At 48.5% G+C, this 21,004-nt stretch overlaps 5 protein-coding genes and 1 non-coding gene across 6 annotated transcripts; 3 read left to right on the forward strand and 3 right to left on the reverse strand.

Annotated features, from left to right (window-relative positions):
* The first annotated feature begins 339 nt into the window (after positions 1 to 339).
* Positions 340 to 411, forward strand: TRNAG-UCC. Its single transcript has one exon. It is a non-coding gene; the product is annotated as a tRNA-Gly (tRNA).
* Positions 412 to 4,705: 4,294 nt separating this feature from the next.
* Positions 4,706 to 6,160, forward strand: LOC121055775 (uncharacterized protein At5g39865-like). Its single transcript, XM_040528979.1, has one exon. The coding sequence runs from the start codon at positions 4,813 to 4,815 to the stop codon at positions 5,566 to 5,568; it is 756 nt and encodes a 251-aa protein (XP_040384913.1). The 5' UTR covers positions 4,706 to 4,812; the 3' UTR covers positions 5,569 to 6,160.
* A 2,646-nt stretch (positions 6,161 to 8,806) lies between these two features.
* Positions 8,807 to 10,301, reverse strand: LOC102704478. The gene has a single exon (XM_015834808.2). It carries the CDS (start codon positions 10,252 to 10,254, stop codon positions 9,049 to 9,051), a length of 1,206 nt encoding a protein of 401 aa, XP_015690294.2. The 5' UTR covers positions 10,255 to 10,301; the 3' UTR covers positions 8,807 to 9,048.
* Positions 10,302 to 10,916: 615 nt separating this feature from the next.
* On the forward strand, positions 10,917 to 13,922 carry LOC102715434 (malate dehydrogenase, chloroplastic-like). Its single transcript, XM_006644882.2, has 2 exons — positions 10,917 to 11,224; positions 12,125 to 13,922. Exon 2 carries the CDS (start codon positions 12,131 to 12,133, stop codon positions 13,319 to 13,321), a length of 1,191 nt encoding a protein of 396 aa, XP_006644945.1. The 5' UTR covers positions 10,917 to 11,224; positions 12,125 to 12,130; the 3' UTR covers positions 13,322 to 13,922.
* Positions 13,880 to 17,216, reverse strand: LOC102715989 (probable metal-nicotianamine transporter YSL18). The gene is made up of 6 exons (XM_040524272.1): positions 16,644 to 17,216; positions 16,379 to 16,545; positions 16,177 to 16,274; positions 15,949 to 16,083; positions 15,656 to 15,845; positions 13,880 to 15,188 (listed from the first exon to the last, which is right to left on the reverse strand). The coding sequence occupies exons 1-6, from the start codon at positions 16,975 to 16,977 to the stop codon at positions 14,073 to 14,075; spliced, it is 2,040 nt and encodes a 679-aa protein (XP_040380206.1). The 5' UTR covers positions 16,978 to 17,216; the 3' UTR covers positions 13,880 to 14,072.
* A 784-nt stretch (positions 17,217 to 18,000) lies between these two features.
* Positions 18,001 to 20,868, reverse strand: LOC102715710 (UPF0051 protein slr0074). The gene is made up of 2 exons (XM_006644883.3): positions 19,388 to 20,868; positions 18,001 to 18,518 (listed from the first exon to the last, which is right to left on the reverse strand). Exons 1-2 carry the CDS (start codon positions 20,795 to 20,797, stop codon positions 18,300 to 18,302), a joined length of 1,629 nt encoding a protein of 542 aa, XP_006644946.2. The 5' UTR covers positions 20,798 to 20,868; the 3' UTR covers positions 18,001 to 18,299.
* Between the last annotated feature and the right edge of the window lie 136 nt (positions 20,869 to 21,004).

Below are 21,004 nucleotides of genomic sequence, written 5' to 3' on the forward strand. Positions count from 1 at the left end.
TCGACACATAACCTCACGTGATGTGAGCGGTAAAATGCTATGCCGGTTGTACATGGAATATTATAGGGTGTCATTGTTTCGTTTTTCGAGACACCAAACGATATATTCGTAAATAAAAGTTAACGCTAAAAATAAACTATAATAAAAAACTTTTAAATTTATTAAAAATTTAAGGTTAAAAGTTTAAATTTAACATAAGGGCGTGAGGGGCGAATTACTATCTGTCTATGAACCATCTGAGTCACGCAACTCCAACGGAACTGATTCTATGGTTTGTGCATGTGAGCTTCCAACAGTTGGACGATATTGAACATAGAATATCAAAAACAGTTCACCAAAGCGTTTGTAGTCCAACGGTTAGGATAATTGCCTTCCAAGCAATAGACCCGGGTTCGACTCCCGGCAAACGCATTTTTTTGTCTTAGCTTAGCTTTAGCATAAACAGGCTTTGCTAACAATTTGTTGAGATAGGCCTTTAGTTCCACACTTCCACCTTTCATTTGGTTGGGCCGAGCCTGAGCTAGCCCGCTCTCTGCTGCAATGCGCGGCTTTGGAATGCTTTGTGATCAATTTCTTGGGCTAGGCTTTTGGTTTCACAAAGCATTTGGTTGGGCGGAGTCTGAGTCGGCTCGGCTAGAATGAGCCTAAACTATATGGCCACTTTGGTGAAGGAAAAATATGTTTTTATTTATATATCTTATTTCATTAATATTTATAAATGTATATTGTTGTTTTCAAAATTACAAAACTATAGTAGAGGGCATTTTTCTGTGACGGTGAGGGTCTAAATGCAAATTTGGTGTATAGTTTGCATAATATCTTCAAAGTTTGTAAATATGTCATCTGAAGTCGGATAAGGTCAAACTTTATATCAAAACTATAGACCTTGACATGATCTAAAATCTTGTAGTTGATAACCTTTTCATTTAATATTCTTTAGACGTCTAAATATTGAAATGGACGAACCATCCCTCTCCTGCTAAAAAAGAAATCTTGTGAGTCGGAGTATAAGAATCTTAGAGGTATTATTTTTTAAGATTGATTTTGAAAAAAAAATCATGACATAGTAAGTTGGGCTTATGATAGAGGTTGTAGAGAGGAAAAACTTTCATTTACAATGGATTGTCTGGGTTAAAACGTGAGATGAGTGATTTCTTTAGGACTTATTAGGGGGGCTTATACAACGTGGCCCTCTTTCTCCTTTGCTGTTTACTTTGGTCAGTGATGCTCTTGCTAGAATTCTTGAAAGTACCAAAGAGGCTGGCTTTTAATCTGGTGTCACTCCTAATCTCTCGCTAGCAATTTATCATTCGACATCGAGATCTTTTAGGTTAACCCAGTAGAGTTGCTGGCCCCATCCGCACGTCTCCGCGTCGCCAGGTCTGCAAGGCTGAATGAGAGATAGATCGATAGTCAGCCTCTCCACCTCGATTCCTATTTTATGCTTATATATGTTTATAAGTTAAAATTTTATTTAAAATTAATTTTAGGGGATTTTATTATTTTTTATTTATCAATCTCTGTTTCTAAATCGCTAAGAAAATACACCCATATAAATTTTACTCATAAATTATTTATAACGTTATTAGCGGCTTCACTTATGCTGTTCAACAACCAAAAGATAGGGCTGCTTTCCTTCATCAGTTCAGCCAGAGGGCAGAGGCTGCAATTGCGTTTGCATGTACCCTACCAAAATAAAAACTTCATCACATCCGATGGCGATGGGTCCCTGCCACATGCTATAGGGTCCAAGGAGAGGCATTTCCTCTGATTCTCTGAAGCTTAAGCTTTCACAGCCTTTCGCTCTCTCCCCGGCACCCCACCAGGCCACCAACACCCGTCACGTGAACGGAGCACACCGCGGGCATATTCTCGACCCCTCAGACGCGTCGTTGATGGCGCGAGGTTATCTAATCCTCTCTGAGTACTGAATGCTACCGCTGGACTACTGGCCCGTACAGCACAATATTTTCAGAACTTCAGTCGGTGGTGGTCAATGCAGCCTTAGCATCTCCAATAGCTTATCTATCCCATTATCTATCTTGAAAATAGAGAATAAAGAATATAATTGAGCTTCAACAGAACGGCTATCCTATCATCTATTTTTAAATATCATCCAAATAGAGAGAACTTTCATATTTAGATGATCTCTCTTTATCCTTTAAAAAGATATAGAGAATGTCATATATGGATGATCTAGTGGAGTATATAGAGATATGAAGGATGAAACTAGTTTAGATGATCATCCAAATAAAGATATGGATGACTAAATTTAGATGAGCTGTTAGAGATACTCTTATTACTTGTAAACCGAGCTGTCAGTGCTACTTTCCACCTGCTAATTAAAACATGTATCCCAAGACGAAACCGTCGAGATTCCTGTATGATTATTTTAGGAAACAAGAATGTAAACCCCTTTCAAGTTGTATTATTCTGTAACTAGTGGTAATGTAGTAGTAACAACTTTAGAGCAACGCTTTGCGGAGAAAGAGAGCAATACAGTTATATTGTGGCATCCCCTGCAATGCACGAGCCTGCTGTTAGTTGTCACTCACTCACTCACATGTCAATCTGTCATTGCTTAGAAGCATGGTTTTCCAATAGTACCGAGTACTAGGTTGCTGCAACTTCTTCGGTAGTTGCCAGGTGACAGTCGTTGCCTGAGACAGTTCCGGGTACAGAGGATGATAGAAAGAACGCATCCATTTGGACCATTTTGTCATTTTTGTTGTGAAAGATCTTTACATTTCCTTGTTGCTTCACCGACTGTGCCACGGGAGGCAAAAGCCGGCATGCAATAATTCGACGTTGCAAACCAAAGTGCAATGCTTGGAAATAAAGCCAACCGTAGCAGTTGCTGTCGTATTGTTCTTGAGAACCCTGCCCGAACAAGCATAGCATGGAGCATGGTACTCCTGCGTGGTACGTGGGACCTTTCATTAGCTTATACAAGGGGATTATGCATTCCATTTTCTCTTATGATATTACTACTAGGAAGTTTAATAGTGTATTCTTTTTAGGTAATCTCATCTCCTGAACGCCATTTCTTTTTCATAAGTCTGATCTTTGATCCAATATAGGAATGCATCCTCCAAGTTCTAAACAGTAACATACAGATAAGGTGGCCCACTGGACAGTGTTGTGGGGTTAGATTCAATAATGAACAGAAGGAGGTGAGGAAAATCACACGTTTGTCATTAAGGGAAACAATGCGTACATGAAGAAACATAAAGGAGAAAAAAAGACATTCACACGTTGGGCACTTTTTCCACAAAGCCCGTCCTATTGCCACTACCTACCGCTTCACCCCCGCTTCTTTCATCAGGGCTGAACAAACCATGCATTGACTAAAAAAAACTATATTTCAACCAAATTGAACATTTCTATAAGACATAATTGGTTACATGCTATCAAATTTTGCTGGATTTTCTTTATAGCATCAAAACTCTCACTGCATTTTAATAATATCCAAAGTTTGCGTAGTTACCTTTTTATACCATATCCATTCACCATAGGTTTTTATTTTCCCTTTTCAATAGTTGTCCCCTTCAACACAATTTCTCTTTGTTTTTTTTCTCTTATGTTGACCCATGCTTCGATGACTAGGAGTATCGTGAATAGGAGGCGCGCGGGAGAGTAGCACAGTAGATAAGGATAGGTTTGACAATGGGTGCTAGGTGGTTATGATAGCGCTAGTGACAAACATTTTGGATTATGACAATACAGGGTTGATGCAAGGACCCTGAGAATGCAACATGGGCACCGAAGGGCAACTACGATGGGGTGATTGTTATCAACTACAACAGCAATAACATTAGGATGCGCCAAAGATGGGCCCTAAAATCACTAATACATGATGAAGAGGAAGTGGTTGCGTTTGCACCCTCATCTTTTCTCTTATGCTCATGATTATAAGCCAAAATTTAAATTGGAAAAAGATGGGTGATAATGGATATAGTCTTTTGGCTATAAAATTTAAAGGTTAAGTCTAACTATGTCTCAATTCTAAAATACAAATATTTTTAGTTTATTTAACATATATTGAGGAGATGCTATCTTTTAGTTACTTCAGTGTGGTTATTTTTTTATTTTAAATTGATTAAATTTTCATTCTAAGTGTCTGATTTGCTCTGAGATTATTGAAATAATTAAAATAATGAGAATTAGTGCAGAAATACTTATATTATGGTAAAAAAATAAATCCTATAAACACTTATACTTTGGGATGAAGGAAGCAACTATTTGAGCTAAAAATATATAAGGTCAGCCAAGGATCTATGGGCCTTTGCCTTTACCACTACTAATTGCAGGTGAGCTTATACAAATGGACTATTTTTATTCGGAGAAAATCATGGTAGAAAGTAATATTATAAGTCTTTTTAGCCTTGTATAGATTTATCAATTGATAAATATATATAATTTATATATATACCTAGATTTATTAGCATCCATATATATAAATATAGAGAAGGTTAGAAACTTTTATATTGTCAAACGGACGGAGTCAGTATCAAAAACTTCACAACCTCCAAACTTTCAGGGACGTTTTTCTAAAGGATCAAACATTCAAGGGCTAGAAAGGAAGAAAAAGGGAACCGCTCTTCAAACCCCGAACCGAACTTGAAAACTTGAACCCAAAAACCAAAAGGAAAGCGAGCCAAAAAGCTGTAGGCCTGCCATAACACAAGCCCAAAACACACGCTTCCCCGCGACCGCGACGCCAAAACAGGAAAACGAACAAATCCCCCCTCGCCTCCGGCTCCTGTCCCCGTCTCCCATCTCCGCTCCAGTCTTCCCCTCATCTCCTCTCCCATGTGGCTGCCCTGGGTCAAGACGCGCCCTTCCTCCCCCACCACCCCCTCGCCGTCCACCTCCACCGCGCTCGCCGCCGCCGCCGCCTCCCCTCGCCTCTCCTTCTCCTCCCCATCCCTCAAGGACCTCCAGGCTCTCCTCCTTTCCGACAACTCGCCCTCCCCGACGCCGCCGACTCCCCACACCGCGCCCTGCTCCCCGTCCGTCCGCGTCTTCCACCGCGTCCGCGTCGCCGCCTCCGCCCTCCGCGCGCTCCGCACCCTCCAGGCCCCGCACGCCGCCGCGGCCGAGGCCGACCGCCGGGTGGTGCTCTACTTCACCTCGCTCCACGTCGTCCGCTCCACGTATGAGGACTGCCGCGCCGTGCGCGCCATCCTGCGGGGGCTCCGTGCCTCCGTCGACGAGAGGGACCTCGCCATGGACCCGCGCTACCTCCAGGAGCTCGCCGCGCTCCTCCCCCGCGCGCGCCGCGTCACCCTCCCTCAGGTCTTCGTCGGCGGCCGCCACCTCGGCGGCGCCGAGGAGGTCCGCCGCCTCCACGAATCCGGCGAGCTCCGGCGCGTCGTAGCCGGCCCCGGTGCAGCCGCTCTCGCCTCCTGCAGCCGGTGCGGCGGCGAGCGCTACGTGCTCTGCGGCAGCTGCAACGGCAGCCACAAGCGGTACAGCCTCAAGGGCGGCGGCGGCTTCCGCACCTGCGCTGGCTGCAACGAGAATGGCCTCCTCCGGTGCCCGGACTGCTCCCCGCCGGCCGTCTGATCCAGGTCCAAAGGTCACAATCTCATGACTGCTAGATTTTAATGTTTTTAGCTCAAACTTGAGATATGAAATGAGCTGTGTGTAGCTGTTACTCCTGCTACTTGTTATTAATGTAGCGGTGTTTGGTGTGTGACAGTGCCCAATTGAGGCTTCCAAGTTCTTAGCGTTTGCTAACCAGCGTTTCTGATGCTTCATTAGGATTTAGTAAAAGAGTTGTTCGTTTCCTTGCTTCTTGGCTATAGTACTAAGTATTGTTTTTTTCTTCTCTTAGCTCAGCCTTGAAGGCAGTTCGTCAGTCTGAATCTTGTGTGTGTTTTATACTCCTATTTTAACTTTGAGTAAATGATTGATAAATGCCACTGGATGACTAGAGTAGAATTAATACTACGGAGTAGTAAAGAAAGATACTACTAAATCTACCAGTGGATACGTGAATTCTCCTGCTGTGAATTCTCCACCTGATTTCAAAACTGTTCACCGCTCTGATCACTGAGCTTGAATGGCTGGTGCGTTGTGTGCTTGTTTCTCTACTGTTGAAGCTTCTAGAAAGCTGCTACTTCTGCCTGCCAATCGCCGTACGACTACACGCCAACGGTAGCTGGCGCTGGCTGCTGCTACGCTGAAAAAGCAAGCGCCTTGCTCAGAAGTCAGAAAGCTTTTCTTTCAAGGCTGCTTTACCCATTCGGAAAATGGAATGGGAGCTCGTGCGGTGCGGCCCGGGTTTTGAATGCAATCCGATCGGTGAAGTGTCCGTTGGATACGACAGGTTTTAGTGGCTCGGCGTACTTAAGCTCCAAAAGATCATTGGATTGAGAACTTATGTCAAGGCTTAGTATTGATTAAGGAGCACCCAGCAATCCCTCCTTTTCAGGTACAATCCGGAGTCTCAGATTGATCCTAACCTTATCTTTTTACTACTGTACCTGTTCTTCCAGTACGTGGTCGGAAGCCTTAATACCATTACCAGCAAGCGTGGGGCGAGATGCAACACTACGGTTCTCTCCATTTCCACACGGATTTCCCGATCTGTGCAGGCTAAGGTACCGAGCGATGAAGATGATCAGGCAGCAGATTGACCAACCATGTGGTGGTTACTTGCCACATTACCATGCGCCGGGTGTCCGCAGGCACGCTGGCACGGTGCTAAAAGTGCTAGCGCTAGTGAGCAAGTGGCGCAACGCGTTGATGGCGGCAGTCACACCTCACAAACTCATAGCTTCATAAAGCCCAGTGGCCGGCGTGTTGCGCGTGGAACCATGCCGGTTAAACGCTCGGCGTCGAGGGAGCCGAGCAGCACGGCGAGGGGCGGCACGTGGTGGTGGGACTCCGCGATCCCCCCCCCCCCCCCTCCCATCTCCCCATCCGGTCGCGCACCAGCACCACGCAGCCGCGACGTGCCTCTCCGCGCGCGCGTGGAGGGCCCGCCGCGCCTCGTGACAGCATGTTGATTGCGCCTCCGGCTCCGTCTCCGGCTCCGTGCGTGCTCCATCATTTTGGATCAAGTGGCCGCTTCAGTGCACTAGGAGAGTACGTCCTAATCTAATCCTGCTGCCCTCCTCACTAGCTGATGTCTCTCTCTCTTCCATGATCCACTGTTTGTCGGCGATGAGGGTTATCGTGACCACCGGTAGCCGTCACCAACGATGGCCGCTGCTGCTGTCCTTGAGAAGTTGAGGTCAAGGTTTAAATGTTGGCTCATTAGCGCTTGAGCCCCCATGAATGGGCCGGCAGCTGCTGCGTGGAGGCATTATTAAAGTGTACCGCGCCTATGTCAATGTGCAATGCAACACATCGTCCTGCCACGTATGTACGTTCACGCACACATGAATGGCGGCTTTACGGTAGCCTGTGGTACTAGCAAGAAAGCAATAACTTTGAATCGAGAGTAAATTTCTCAGGAAAAGGAGCACTCAAGAGCCGGCCATTTACTCGGCTCTTCTAGGCACCCTTTGTCCCGTCCCCTTTTCCTGCCCTACGCTCTGTCTGTAATTTTGCCAGTGATCACCACTGGTAATGGTACCGAACATTGCAGTAACAAAAGGACACGCATAACGACTCGCAGATTGCCGTAACTTGCGGCGGGGACGCCTGGCAGCTTGGAGGCAGGCACTCGCAGACCACGTTGCTGTGATCTTGGCATGTCTCCCTGCACTTATGGGCGTGGGTGCAGACCAGGTGTTCCTTTTCAAGATAAAAATAAAAGATTTTTTCAACATTTTAAAGTTTTAGCTAATACTTAATTACTCATGTGCTAATACGCTGCTTTCTTTTCCGTGGGAGGGGATTGAGTTCCCAACTTTGCCAAAGCAAGGGATACAACGACATACTACGTATTTATAAACGAAAATAATTTAAAACTTTTACATATATATTCTTAGCAATCAAAAAACCAATGTTAAAATATAGATTTCAGTAAAAAACCTAAAATCAACGTAAAAAAAGCGAGAAGATGAGAATACTGTCCAAACAATTCTTTTAGGTCATGGAAATAGTTTACATCAGCTGCCTTTGTCCAATGGTATCTCATAGCATATCGCCCAAGCAAACTGTCATTTCCAGAAAAACTGTCTTTACTATGGAGCACGCCCTGCGATATTTGCTTATACTTATAAGCTAATATTTAAATTTTTAACATTGAATTTGGAGTTGATTTTAGGTTTTTTCACCAAAGTTTATTTTTTAGCTTTGACTTTTAGATCGATAAAAATATTCATATAAAAGTTTTATTCATAAATTATTTTTTTTAAATATGCTGTTTGACTTTTTTTAATAAAAAAACTAAACAATCACCCCTAACTCGTTTACATTGATATAATCTTGTGATATTAATTTATTTGCATCGATATAGCCAAGTCGTGCATCGTCTATAGCAGTATCGGGTGAAAAAGGGACAAACGTACCATATATGCATTTGATCTTTCTCCATTGACTGATCAATCAGATTCCACTTGCCAGAACGACTTTTGGAGGATAAATTTCGCAACATAATTTTTACTCGTACCTCGCCACAATATCACTTTACATTGGGCTTCATTAATAGTGCTCGTTATTGGCCCAGCACCGTAGCATATTTTTTATAGTTTTCCTATTTCTAGTTTCAATTTAGTTTTGGCTGCAAAACATAATGTTAACTCTGTATATTTCACAATTGTTTCAGCAAATAGCACTAGAATTATTAGGTCTTTTCTAAAATCCCATTGGCAGTTTCCTGACTCTGGGGTAACCGCCGGTAACGGAAACTCTGAACTTTACACATAGAAACACAAATTCCTCCCTAGATCACCATAGTAAACACAACACGTCCATTGCAGCCCTAAAACGAGCACATTATAAGTACAAGTTAAAAAGATAAATACCTTAAGACCATGATTAGCATGTTTATAGGCATAGCACCACAATTAGCATGTATATAGGCATATATCTGATTTATTCTAGTTGCCAGGAGATGAGAGCAATCCTACATAAAATGCATATTTACACTTAGCTCCTGCTAGTCTTGAGCTGCGTCAGGTTGGGGGCCATGGCCCTGGCCGGCATCGCCGACGAGCTGTCCTGCTTGCTGCTCTTCCTCTCTCTGTCCCTGCTGCCAACTCTCGGGCTACTATTGCCACTGTCCGTCCCTAGCCCGATGGACAGCTTGCTCAGAGCCTTCCGTGCGTCGGTGCAGTACTTCTTGCTCGCGCCGAGCAGCGACGAGACGCCCCATCCACGGCTGCCCTGCCATTCCTCACGGCTCCTCTTCTCGCCGCGCGGCCGCGGCAAGTCTCGCTCCACGCTGCTGCTGGTCTTGTTCTCCTCCTCCATGGCGTCGCGTAGGGTGGTGAACCTGCGGCTGTGGGAGGGCGAAGGGTTGTTGCTGGCGCCGGCGAGCGGGGACGGCGCGTACTGCGCAGGCGGTTGGCTCCTGAACCCGCAGACCGCGGGCTTTGCGCTCCACGGGAAGAACACCATGAGCCCGCAGGCTCTCGGGGACATCTGCTCGACGCGGCCGTTGATGTTGATGCGCGGCAAGAGTTGCACTTGGACGGGGTGATCGTGGCTTTGCCGGGCCGTCGGCTGCTGCCTGTCGTGGTCGCGACGCGTGCTGCGCCGCCGCCAGTATTTCTGGGCTCTGCCCGAGGACGACGACGACGTGGCGAGGGAGGCCTCTGCTGGTGCGTGGCGGGAGGACCGGTCATTGACGAAGCTTGTGACGCGGCCGAGGAAGATGTCCTCGAACCGCTTGGACGTGATCCGGTCGAACGAGCCGACCCGCTGATCGGGCGAGGAGATCCTGTCCAGGGCGTCGGAGAAGGACGTGTCGTCGTCGTCGCTGCTCGCCTCGCTCGAGTTGCCGTAGCCGCACCAGTTCCTGGCGGGGCACGGCGGCCAGCGCCCCGGCGGCGGCTTCGGCGGCGGCATGATCTCCTGCGCCCTGTGCACGCACGCGCTGCTCCTCTTGGGCACCCCAGGGGAGCTCTCCCAGGAAAACGGCACTTGCGTGCGCAGCGGCGAGGCCTCGCGGCGGCACCGCACGCTGGCCGCGTCAGCCGACGCGCACGACCGGCGCGGCGTGGGGAGCGGCGAGTCGAGCAGCTGTGGAAACTGCTCGCCATCGCCGCCACCAATGCACCGCCCCTCCTTGTCCCGCTTGGTGACGATATCCATCGGCATTGCACCGACCGTGCCGGCACCGTTAGCGCGCATCGATCGTCTCGGGCGTGCAACATATAAGAGTACACGCGAAGGCAGATCGAGGTAGGTGGTGAGGCAATGGCAAATGCTGCCATGGCATGCTTTCCCGGCTTCCCGCGAAAAAAAAAAGTGGCGGTAGCCGTTAGCGTCGGTTGGACCGTAGCCTTCGTGTATGGTTGTGCGTTCATCTCACTGTTCTTTTGCCTCTCGCTGGCTCGTTCCCGTGATGAACGGTGCCTGCTCGAGGTCCTTAATGGCGGAGGTTGCCGAAAGGTAACAGGCTAACAGAGGAGATCAAAACGCATGAGAAATCGAAGACCTCACGTCACGGTGGAACTGAGCGAGTGAGCAACTTGCATTCGGTACATAGGCTACAGGGTTTGCGATGTGAAACGCGCATCTGCATTGCATTGGCCTTTCCATGTGTATAGGGTGGTTGGTGGCATGGCGGATTCGGGATTCCCCCGAGAGCTCTCGTGGGGATGCACTGTTCAGGGGTTGGTTTGTTTGTGATCGCCATGGCTTGAGGGGAAGGAAGGTGACAGAGACGCCAGCTCTGTTCCGCCATGCGGCCCATGTACCCTGCCCATGGGCCTTCGCACTCGTAACGGGCCAGACGGGTCGGTTTGGTCCACGACACAGCTCCACACACCGGGTCCACGTAGAAACTGACGCATAGCGGGGGAGTAGCTGGGTCGCGAGAGAGGTCCGAGGAGAGGTGCCGGGCCGTACGTCGCCGTCGGCGGCTCTCGCCATCGCCGGCTCTCCACTCTCCAGCGAGCAACCCAACATTAAAAAAAAACAAAAAACAAAGCGAGCAACCTGCTGCCGCGCCGCTCGCTGCCCCTTTTACGACCGAAGAGGCCAAAGCGAAGCCACGCATACCACCCCCCTCGACAGCCCCCGCCGCCGCTGCTCAGGAGAGGGCCTGAACGATCTGCTGCCACCCCAAGCACTCTCGGTCTGGTCTGCTCGTCTCAAGGTACTGATGCCCGTCTGTGTGTTGATCCAGATCTCGCAGTAGACGGATCTGTTCCTTTTTTTTGTGTGTGTCTTGAGCCCGGCGTGCCCCCAATAGTGCTGCGTGGTGGTTGTTGTTGCAACTTTCGTGTTGCTTCCCTTGTCCTGATCTGTGCGCGCTGGTGCGCAGTAGTGTTGCGGCGTAGCTCTTGAGGGGTTTAGTGTTGTGGAGCTTTGTAGATTGGTGCGCTGTGTAGATAGGATTGGCGCTGGCTGTGCTGAGCCAGGAGATTGTGAATTGTGATGGAGCGGACTTGAGCAGACGGCAATGTCGTAATAGAGAAAAGAGGGAGCGAACTGTGGATTGTGGTATATTATGGATGTTTGATTGATTCAGGAAGACGCTCTTAGCTCAGGAAATTTTGTATACAGTTCCTTAAGTTTGGGTAACTTGGATGTCAGGTGATTGTAATGCTACAATAGTAAAATCTAGCTTAAGATATACCATACATTATATCCTCTCATGCTTCTTGTTGGTTCATTTTTCTCTGAACCTGCTGTTTGTTATCTCAATTTTGTAAGTGGGAGTCGGATCATCTAAGCGGGAGTCAGATCAGCTGGTAAACAATTTTCATACCCCCATTTTCTAAGAAATTCAGATGCTAGTATTATTGAAGATTCGGAGAAATTGGTGCTATTGTGTCCATAGGATGTCATCAGTTGTTGCACGGTTGTTTGCAGGAAAACATACTTCATCAATCAGTCCAATAGATAAAGAATTGGTTCGATCTGTATTAAGTTATTTTTCCAGTGTTTTCGATGCACCTCCCTGATGATTACAAATAATTCTCCATGCCACGATCTGTCCATTATCTATTCCATATATCCTCAGTATAAATCTACTGATACTCTGTTCCTGCAGTTAGGCATGGCATCAACTGTTACTGCCAATTCGGTTGGTACTCAGTCTGGCCTTATCTCAAAGCCGAGTCATGACATCGCAAGCTACAGTGGCTTAAAAGCAGCAGCATCTATTAGTTTTGAGTCAAGGTCATCATTCCTGGGTCAGAATGCATCTCTTCGATCATCTATTGCTCCAAGGATTGTACCAAAGGCCAAGTCGGGATCTCAAATTTCTCCTGAGGCATCTTACAAAGTGGCAGTGCTCGGTGCAGCTGGTGGCATTGGTCAACCATTGGGCTTGTTAATTAAGATGTCTCCTCTGGTCTCTGCACTACATCTGTATGATATTGCAAATGTCAAAGGAGTTGCTGCGGATCTGAGCCACTGCAACACACCTTCTCAGGTTCTGGACTTTACTGGGCCCTCGGAATTAGCCAACTGCTTGAAAGGTGTGGATATTGTTGTCATCCCTGCTGGGGTCCCAAGGAAGCCAGGAATGACTCGTGATGATCTTTTTAACATCAATGCGAGCATTGTTAAGACACTTGTTGAGGCTGTTGCAGACAATTGTCCGGAAGCCTTTATCCATATTATCAGCAACCCAGTAAACTCAACAGTGCCCATTGCTGCTGAGGTTTTGAAACAAAAGGGTGTCTATAACCCCAAGAAACTTTTCGGAGTTACCACACTAGATGTTGTTAGAGCTAACACATTTGTAGCCCAGAAGAAGAACCTAAAGCTCATTGATGTTGATGTCCCAGTTGTTGGTGGTCATGCTGGGATCACTATCCTACCATTGTTGTCAAAAACCAGGCCATCTGTGACTTTCACAAATGAGGAAACTGAAGAGCTGACAAAGAGGATACAGAATGCTGGGACAGAGGTGGTGGAGGCGAAAGCTGGTGCTGGATCTGCTACCCTGTCTATGGCCTATGCTGCTGCCAGATTTGTTGAGTCATCCCTTCGTGCATTGGCTGGCGATCCAGATGTTTACGAATGCACATTTGTTCAGTCTGAATTAACTGAGCTGCCGTTCTTTGCATCCAGAGTTAAGCTTGGTAAAAATGGTGTTGAGTCCATCATTTCTGCTGACCTCGAGGGAGTGACTGAATATGAGGCCAAAGCCCTTGAGGCGTTGAAGCCCGAGTTGAAGGCCAGCATTGAGAAGGGCATCGAGTTCGTCCACAAACAGCAGGCTGCTGCTACATCTCCTTGAAGTGGGGAGAATGGCTATCGAAGAAGATAATAAATGCAGAAATGGTTCTCAATAGCTTTTAGTTTTGCAGGTGGAATTGTTTATCTAGCAAGACGCTCCAAATCAGTTATAGTTGCTGTTGCTTGCGAGTCTCTTCTGATCACATGAGGGCGTGGATGCCCAAACTGCTACCTGTTTTCATGAGTTGTTTGGCACAAATTTTGCTTGGGTGTTTGGCGGTAATGCCTGCATCCTTATGAGCGAGACAAAACTAAGGAATAAAGTAGTTTTAAGTAGTTGTTTTTTATCGTTGCCATATTCATGTATAACTTCTGAGTAGTGCAGCATAGCACATTGCTTCCTTGGCAAAATGGCAACCACACTGATGTTGTTTCTCACTGCTGCACTGATTACCAGTTTCATGCCAAAGCTGTTTTCTAAGCAGTTAGCGTGAGGTGGTGCTGCGTGGGCCATGGCAGTCATGTTTCTCTCACTAAATCCGCTGCAACTCAGGTATTAAGATACGACTAAATAAGCCAAACCATGGAGAATTTATTTGGGCTGCCACAGTATGTTCATTGGAATCAAATTCTTAACTGAATTTATTTGGGCTGCCATAGTATGTCCGTTGGATTCAAATTCTCAACTTTTTGAAAAGCACAAGTCCATTTCGCTCTACGTGAAAAGATCAGTTCTACCACTAAATAATCTACAAGTGTTGGAAGAAAAAGAAAAGAACAAACAAGAATGCCCATTTCTTCTTCTTCGACGATCATGCAGCTGGAGTCCTACTCGCGAGGAAAGCATCCAGCTTGTCGTTCTGCTCCCGGCCCAGGAACCTGATGCAGATGGGCGGCATGATGTCGTACCTCGAGAGCAGCGCGTATGGTATGGAGAAGAGGCCGTCGCCGCAGATGAGCCCGGACGCCAGCACCGGCGCGAACACCTGCGAGCCCAGCTTGTCCTGGCGGTTCCACAGGAACACGATCAGGCTGCCCACGCACATGTCGATGGACGCCGCCGGCACCAGCAGGAACGACACGGCCATGCCGGTGACGCTCGGGATGTACGACGCCGCGCGCCACTTGGCGTGCGAGGCCACCTCCCGCAGCGCGCAGACGGCCAGCGCCAGCGCGAAGAAGCCGGCGCTGATGGCGAGGCAATGCTTGGGCAGATCGAGGCCCCCGGCGCCGAGCACGGCGATGCCGCGGTAGATCTTGGCCATCGGCGCCTGGTACGCCTTGCTCGGGGTCATCTCGTAGAAGTGGTGGAAGACGGTGAAGATGGCCGGGTTGACGACGCAGCCGAGGGCCGTGCCGATCACCTGGCTCATGAGCGTGGCCCGCGGCGAGGTGAGCGTCAGGTAACCCGTCTTGAAGTCTGACATGAAGTCGGAGGCGGTGGAGACGATGGAGGACACGATGCCGCAGATGACGAGGCTCCCCACGACGCCTCCTTTCTTGATGCCGATCCACGACGCGAACAGCAGGATCACCAGCTTGTTGTACTGCGCCGAGAAGTTGGTCTCCGCGACGCCGGTGCCGTAGGCGTTGCAGAAGGCCAGCACGGGCGCGAACGCGTACGCGGCGGCGACGTGGTAGTACCTCACCTGGCCGTACATGTGCGGGATGGCGACGGTGGACACGGTGGCCAGGACCACGTACCCGCCGATGGCGAAGGTGCTCGGGATGTGCTCCCTCAGGAAAACCTGCGTCCTGCGGCGGTCGTCGAAGCTCATCACCGGCCGTGGCATGGCGTCGATGTCGGAGAAGGACCTGATCGTCTCCGCCGCGATCTGGTGGTGGCGCAAGGTGTGTATGGTCCTCAGCGAGATCACGACGAGCTGGAAGATGCCGTCGCCAAGAATCATGGCTATCGCGCAAAACACCTGCTCGATCACAACAAAAAGTAAAGTCGTGCTCATCTTCTAAAGGGAAACAATTTTTAGCATTACATATCATTTAAATAGTTATTAAGAAATATAAAAAAAATTGACAAGATAGATTAATATGAGTTACATCACTCCACAAACATGTAATTTTAAATTCAACTTCTACAAATTATAGAAAAAAACAAATAAAACTGAAACTAACTGCATGCATATTCATAATTATTTTTGTTATTTTTGCTATAACTTGTAGAAGATGAATTTAAACTTGTATGTTGGTGAAGTGATATAACTCATATTAAACTATCTTGTTAAATTTTTTTATATTTTTTGATGACTATTTAAATAACATGCAAGCAACGAGGTATATACACCCGTTTGCTTAAAAAACTGCTTCCATCTTCTAAATTCTAATCTGTCAACAACAAATTTCAAATTTTGATGGTCAGTCGTGATCCCATTGGCACCTTGTACCCAGTGAGGCTCTTCAAGCTGGTCTCCTGGAGATCGGAGTCGTACCAGCTTCCCCTTTTGCTCCGGATGTACGGCCACATGATCCCCCAGGAGACGATGGACCCGACGAGCATCGAGAGGTTTATCAGGTGAGGGCTGATCATCCCGACGCCGATGTAAGTTCCGTTCAAATTGACGTAGAAACTGCGGCGCAAACCATCAGAGGACCATCACCAATCAATTCAGAGCGAGTTCGTCAGTTTTTTCTTGGTTCGTCGGCTAGTTCAGGCTCAGGCGCTCAGCTTACCCGCGATTGAAGGCGCTGAGCCCGAACGTTGGGAAGGAAGTGAAGCCGCAGTTTGGCCCGCCGGTGTAGAACCACTGGAAGACGGACCAGAAGAAGCTCGCAACCGACGACCGGAGAACGAGGGACACCTGCCTCCTGCGATCACGAACAGATCGATCGACGCAGAGTTAAGCGTAAATCGTGCGACGACATGGCCATCACTCGGCGAGCTAGGGATCATCTGCTCACTTTGCTTGTCTGGCGCCGTGAGGGGTGTGGAAGCTGTTGATGAGGTGCGCCGTCGCCGCGCCGCTTGGGAACGTCAGCCGGTGGCGGATGATCATCGTCTACGGATGGATGAAGGGGCATCAGAGAGAGAGCTATGATCAGATGGAAATGGTTTTCTTTAATCTCTATGTTCTTTTTTATGTGTTTTCGTGGATCGTAGTACCTTCCTCATGGGGACAATGGCAAGGAGGCCGACGAAGCTGACGAGGAAGAAGAAGGCCATCATCCGACCAAACACCGGCTCGCTGACGTTCCCGCCGGAGGCGTCTCCGGTGCTCGTCTTGTCCGCCGTCTTCCGGTCCATGGCCAGCAAGTACGACCCAAACCCCCCTAAGAACAGGCCAGCGTCAGCGACGTCGGCATTAACGACGGTGAGAATGAGATCAATGGCGAGGCAGTGCAGTGCAGGCATGAGAGGCTGTACGTACCGCTGTAGGTCATGCTAGCGCAGGCGACGACGCAGGTCTGGACGACGGCGTTCTCCTGGCGGGTGAAGGGGCGGCGCGGCGAGCCGAGCTGGTCGAGCAGGCGGGTCCAGGCCTTGAGGAGGAAGAAGCCGAGCAGCCCCGCGGAGATGTTGAGCGACGGGATGATCCCCGACGTGAACACCAGGTTCATCATCACGCCGCTCAGGGCCACGCCCAGCGCCACGCTCGCCACCACGGCGCGCAGCGTCACCTGCTCCGTCCACGGCGGCACCGGCTGCCCCTCGAACGCGCGCTCCGTCGACGGCCCATCCCGCGGGTCGCCGACCGGCTCCATTCCGGCCCTTCCTCCTCAGTTACGCCGCGGTAGCCTCGCCGCAGGATTCCTCGGTGGCTGCAGATCGAGCCGGCAGCCAATGCATCCACTGTGTTCGTTCGGTTTGCGCCTGTGCATGCATGCAACTATGCAAGTGATGGTCGATCTGGAGGACGGCAAGGGGGAAGGGAACGGAGGAAGGGGACAGAACGAGCGAACACGAGAGGCGGGAAAGCTACATGCTTTGGCTATTCTTGGCATGGCTGCCAACAGCCCCAGAGAAGTGCTACTCCTTCGTGGTCTTTGACTCTCTTATGACCAAATTTACCCAAATACCGAACAAAAGTTTTCCCAAAACCGAATCAAAATTTTCGGTTAGACCGAATGGAACTTTGGGATAGAGCTACAGTACACCCATCGGAACCTGTAATAAAATTCATAGTTATATAGTTTAGCTAATAAAGATGATAAAATTAAACTAAGGTCAGTGTATTCTGAACGATAACACCGGTGAACAGCTCTGCTCCCTCAGGTACTATTACCTATATCTCGAGTTATAGGTAGGGATAGACGCGGGTTAACACGTGGATAATTTAGGACTGACTCTAATTCAACTAAATGAATTAAACAGATATAATAAACTAAATAGAGCTGACCACGGATCATTCACGGATCGACGCTCGCCCAATTCTAGGTATGGTGTCACGGCTTCTTCATACCCTGCTTCGGTCTTTCCATGAACAGAAGCCAGAAGTTGATCAAATACCAACCGTGCATTGCGGGGTTAAGTTAATAATCTCGCCGCATCTTCCCATGCAAAGGTGTTCAAGAGCAGCAGTGCAATGTGAGGGACAGTAGTCCCTAAAATCAGTGAATTGCTCATTGTCATCCTGGTTGCTTTGATGAATGGAACTGAGGAAAAAGGGTATTATCACTGTAACTTCATGAAACAAGGGATCTGGATCATTTATCCATGCATTCCTCATACCAAACAATTCTACGTGTTTCTATCAGCAATGCATGCTCAGGTGGCGCGCACACATATACAACGCAAATAAGCTAACGAGGCAGTTTCAATTTCTTTTTGTAGTTTTTGAGGACATTTCTTGTGTAGCTAGGCATTCTAACAAGGTTTTGTTTACAGCAGAAGAATCAGAAACAAAAAGTGATAAACATCAGATAAGTGACAGAATTCTCTTTGTTGTCGAGGACGGAGATCACTAGTGATAGACAAGGCTAGGAAAACGTCCATTGCTCTTGCAATTTATTCTTCTCATACTTCTGTACACAGGACTTCTAAATAATTGTCGTGCTGTACTGCAGAGACATTTTTATCCATCTAATTAACCAACTGATCCCTCAAGCTTCAGGTTCATAAGTGCATCCATCTCATGTGCAAACTCATAAGGAAGATTCTCGAAAACAGCCCTACAGAATCCACCGATCATGGCTGCAACAGCCTTTTCATGGTCTATTCCCCTTTGTTGGAAATAAAATAGCTGGTCCTCCCCAATTTTTGAAGTACTTGCCTCATGCTCAACACGACCAGACAAGCAACCCACCTGTTATCACGCAAGTTGGAACAGAATGTTAGTGTAAATGTGGTTTCAGCCCTATTAGTTAAAGAAATAGTTGTGGACGAGGTGCATTTGAGGTGTAAATATAGTACTGGAGGTTCATTAGTTACATAGGTGTTCAAAAGCGCTTCATCGGACATGCATGCACAGAGATACTACACTCATGTCCAGCTGAAGATCACAATGGGCCATCAAGGGTGATGAGAGAAACATTAAGGATGCTGGAACTAAACGAGTATCCTAGAGATGATGGTAAACACCTCAAAGGTACAGTGATGCTGCAGAAAAATGCATGATATTACACCAAAAGGCAATCTATATGTATATTTGAATGGGGGCACGATGAAGCCTGAAGCAATACTAAAGCTGCGCTAACTAGACACCATCACATTGCCATATAAATATTCCAGACAAACTAGTATCATCAGAATTTGCCTGCTTTTGAACATGTAAGCATGTATAGCAGGAGATTTTCTAAAGATTATATCAATTGGACAAAACCGATAATTTGACTCTTAATAGTTTTTAGCCAGTACAAAGGTTCATTCCGTAATATAGGGGATCATTGGCAATCATATTGCAGTTTGTTCCAACCATTTACTTTGCATGTCAATCTAGTAGAACTTACATGGAGAAGACTAATAGTAACCAAGGAAAATAAGATAATATGGCCCAACTTGTAAAATTATCAAAACCACTACTTCATTTATGCATGCTCTATTGCTTTTGCAAAACAGAGACAGAAAAATGTCATACAGAACAAAAAATTTAACAGTCTAACAGTTCGCATTCTGAAATGCAATCGGCCCTTCATGCAACTATGCAAGGCAAATCAAGAACAACAGATCATTTACCTGAATTGTTGGATAGGTGTTGGCAGCAGCGTTATCCCCAATCAGCAATGAATCACATTGTGAAGAATTATAAGCATTTTCTGCACCTGAGTTTATCTGGACCAGCCCACGGTAGCAGTTACGTGACTTCCCAGCCGAGATGCCTTTGGATATAATACGACTCCTTGAATTCTTTCCCTTATGGATCATTTTTGTCCCTGTGTCTGCCTGCTGGCAATCCTTTGTCAGTGCAACCGAGTAGAACTCTCCAACAGTATCATCCCCCAAAAGCTCCACACTAGGGTACTTCCATGTAATTGCTGAACCTGTCTCAACCTGTGTCCATGAGATCTTAGAGGCTCGCCCTTTGCACCGTCCCCTCTTAGTCACAAAATTGTAAATGCCCCCATTTCCCTCCTCATCACCAGAGTACCAATTCTGCACCGTAGAGTACTTAATCTCTGCCTGCTCCTCGCACACAAGCTCCACAACTGCTGCATGGAGCTGGTTGGAGTCATATGCTGGAGCAGTACACCCTTCTAGATAGCTAACCGTGCTCCTCGCATCAGCCACAATTAGAGTCCTCTCAAATTGCCCGGTCTCCTTGTCGTTGATCCTGAAATACGTCGATATCTCCATGGGGCAAACTGTATCCTTGGGTACATAGCAGAAGGACCCATCGCTGAACACGGCTGAATTGAGGGCGGCATAATAGTTGTCTCCAGGCGGCACAACGCTGCCCAGATAGCGCTTAACAAGGTCCGGGTACTCGCGGATGGCCTCGGAAATGGAGCAAAAGATGACGCCTTTCTTCATGAGCTCCTCCCGATGGGTGGTGGCGATGGAGGTCGAATCGATGACGGCATCGACGGCGACGTTGGCGAGACGCTTCTGCTCGCTGAGCGGGATGCCGAGGCGATCGAAGGTGTTGAGAAGCTCCGGGTCGACCTCGTCGAGGCTGTTGAGCTTGGGCTTGGTCTTGGGGGCGGAGTAGTAGCAAATGGACTGGAGATCCACCGGCTCGTACACGTTGTCGCTCCAGGTTGGCTGCACCATCGTCAGGAACCGGCGGTAGGCGGCGAGGCGGAAGTCGAGCATCCACGCCGGCTCCGACTTGAGCTCCGAGATGCGGCGGACCGTAGCCTCGGAGAGGCCCTTGGGGATGGAGAAGGACTCGAAATCAGACACGAACCCATACTTGTACTCCCGCTTCAGCAGGTTCTGCAGCGTCTCCGACTCCGTCCCCGCCTGGGACGACGACGGCGACGGCTTCTGCGGGCCCGTCTGCACGGCCACCACCGAGAGGCGCCCACGGCGCGTGCACGCGCGGCGGCGGGATCCGTACGACGACGGGCACGCCGCCCCGAGTTTGGCGGCGGCGGCGGCACAGGGCGATAAGAGGGGCGTGGACGACGCGGACCCGGCAGCCATGGTGCGGCGGCGGCGGCGACGGCGTGGCGAGGCGAGGTGAATTAGGGATGGCCGGATGGGGATGGGAATGGAAGGGGGGGGGGGGGAGTCGTTGTGTGGTTGGGGGTGAACCCGTGGAACAGGCGTACTGTGCGGCGCTCGCGTGAGGCCGGCGCTGGTGGGCGCGGTCCACAGGGAGGCCGGCGCGACGGGGCGTGGTCGTGTGGC

The sequence above is a fragment of the Oryza brachyantha genome, chromosome 1 (genome assembly GCF_000231095.2).
Source record: "Oryza brachyantha chromosome 1, ObraRS2, whole genome shotgun sequence".
Taxonomy (NCBI): domain Eukaryota; kingdom Viridiplantae; phylum Streptophyta; class Magnoliopsida; order Poales; family Poaceae; genus Oryza; species Oryza brachyantha.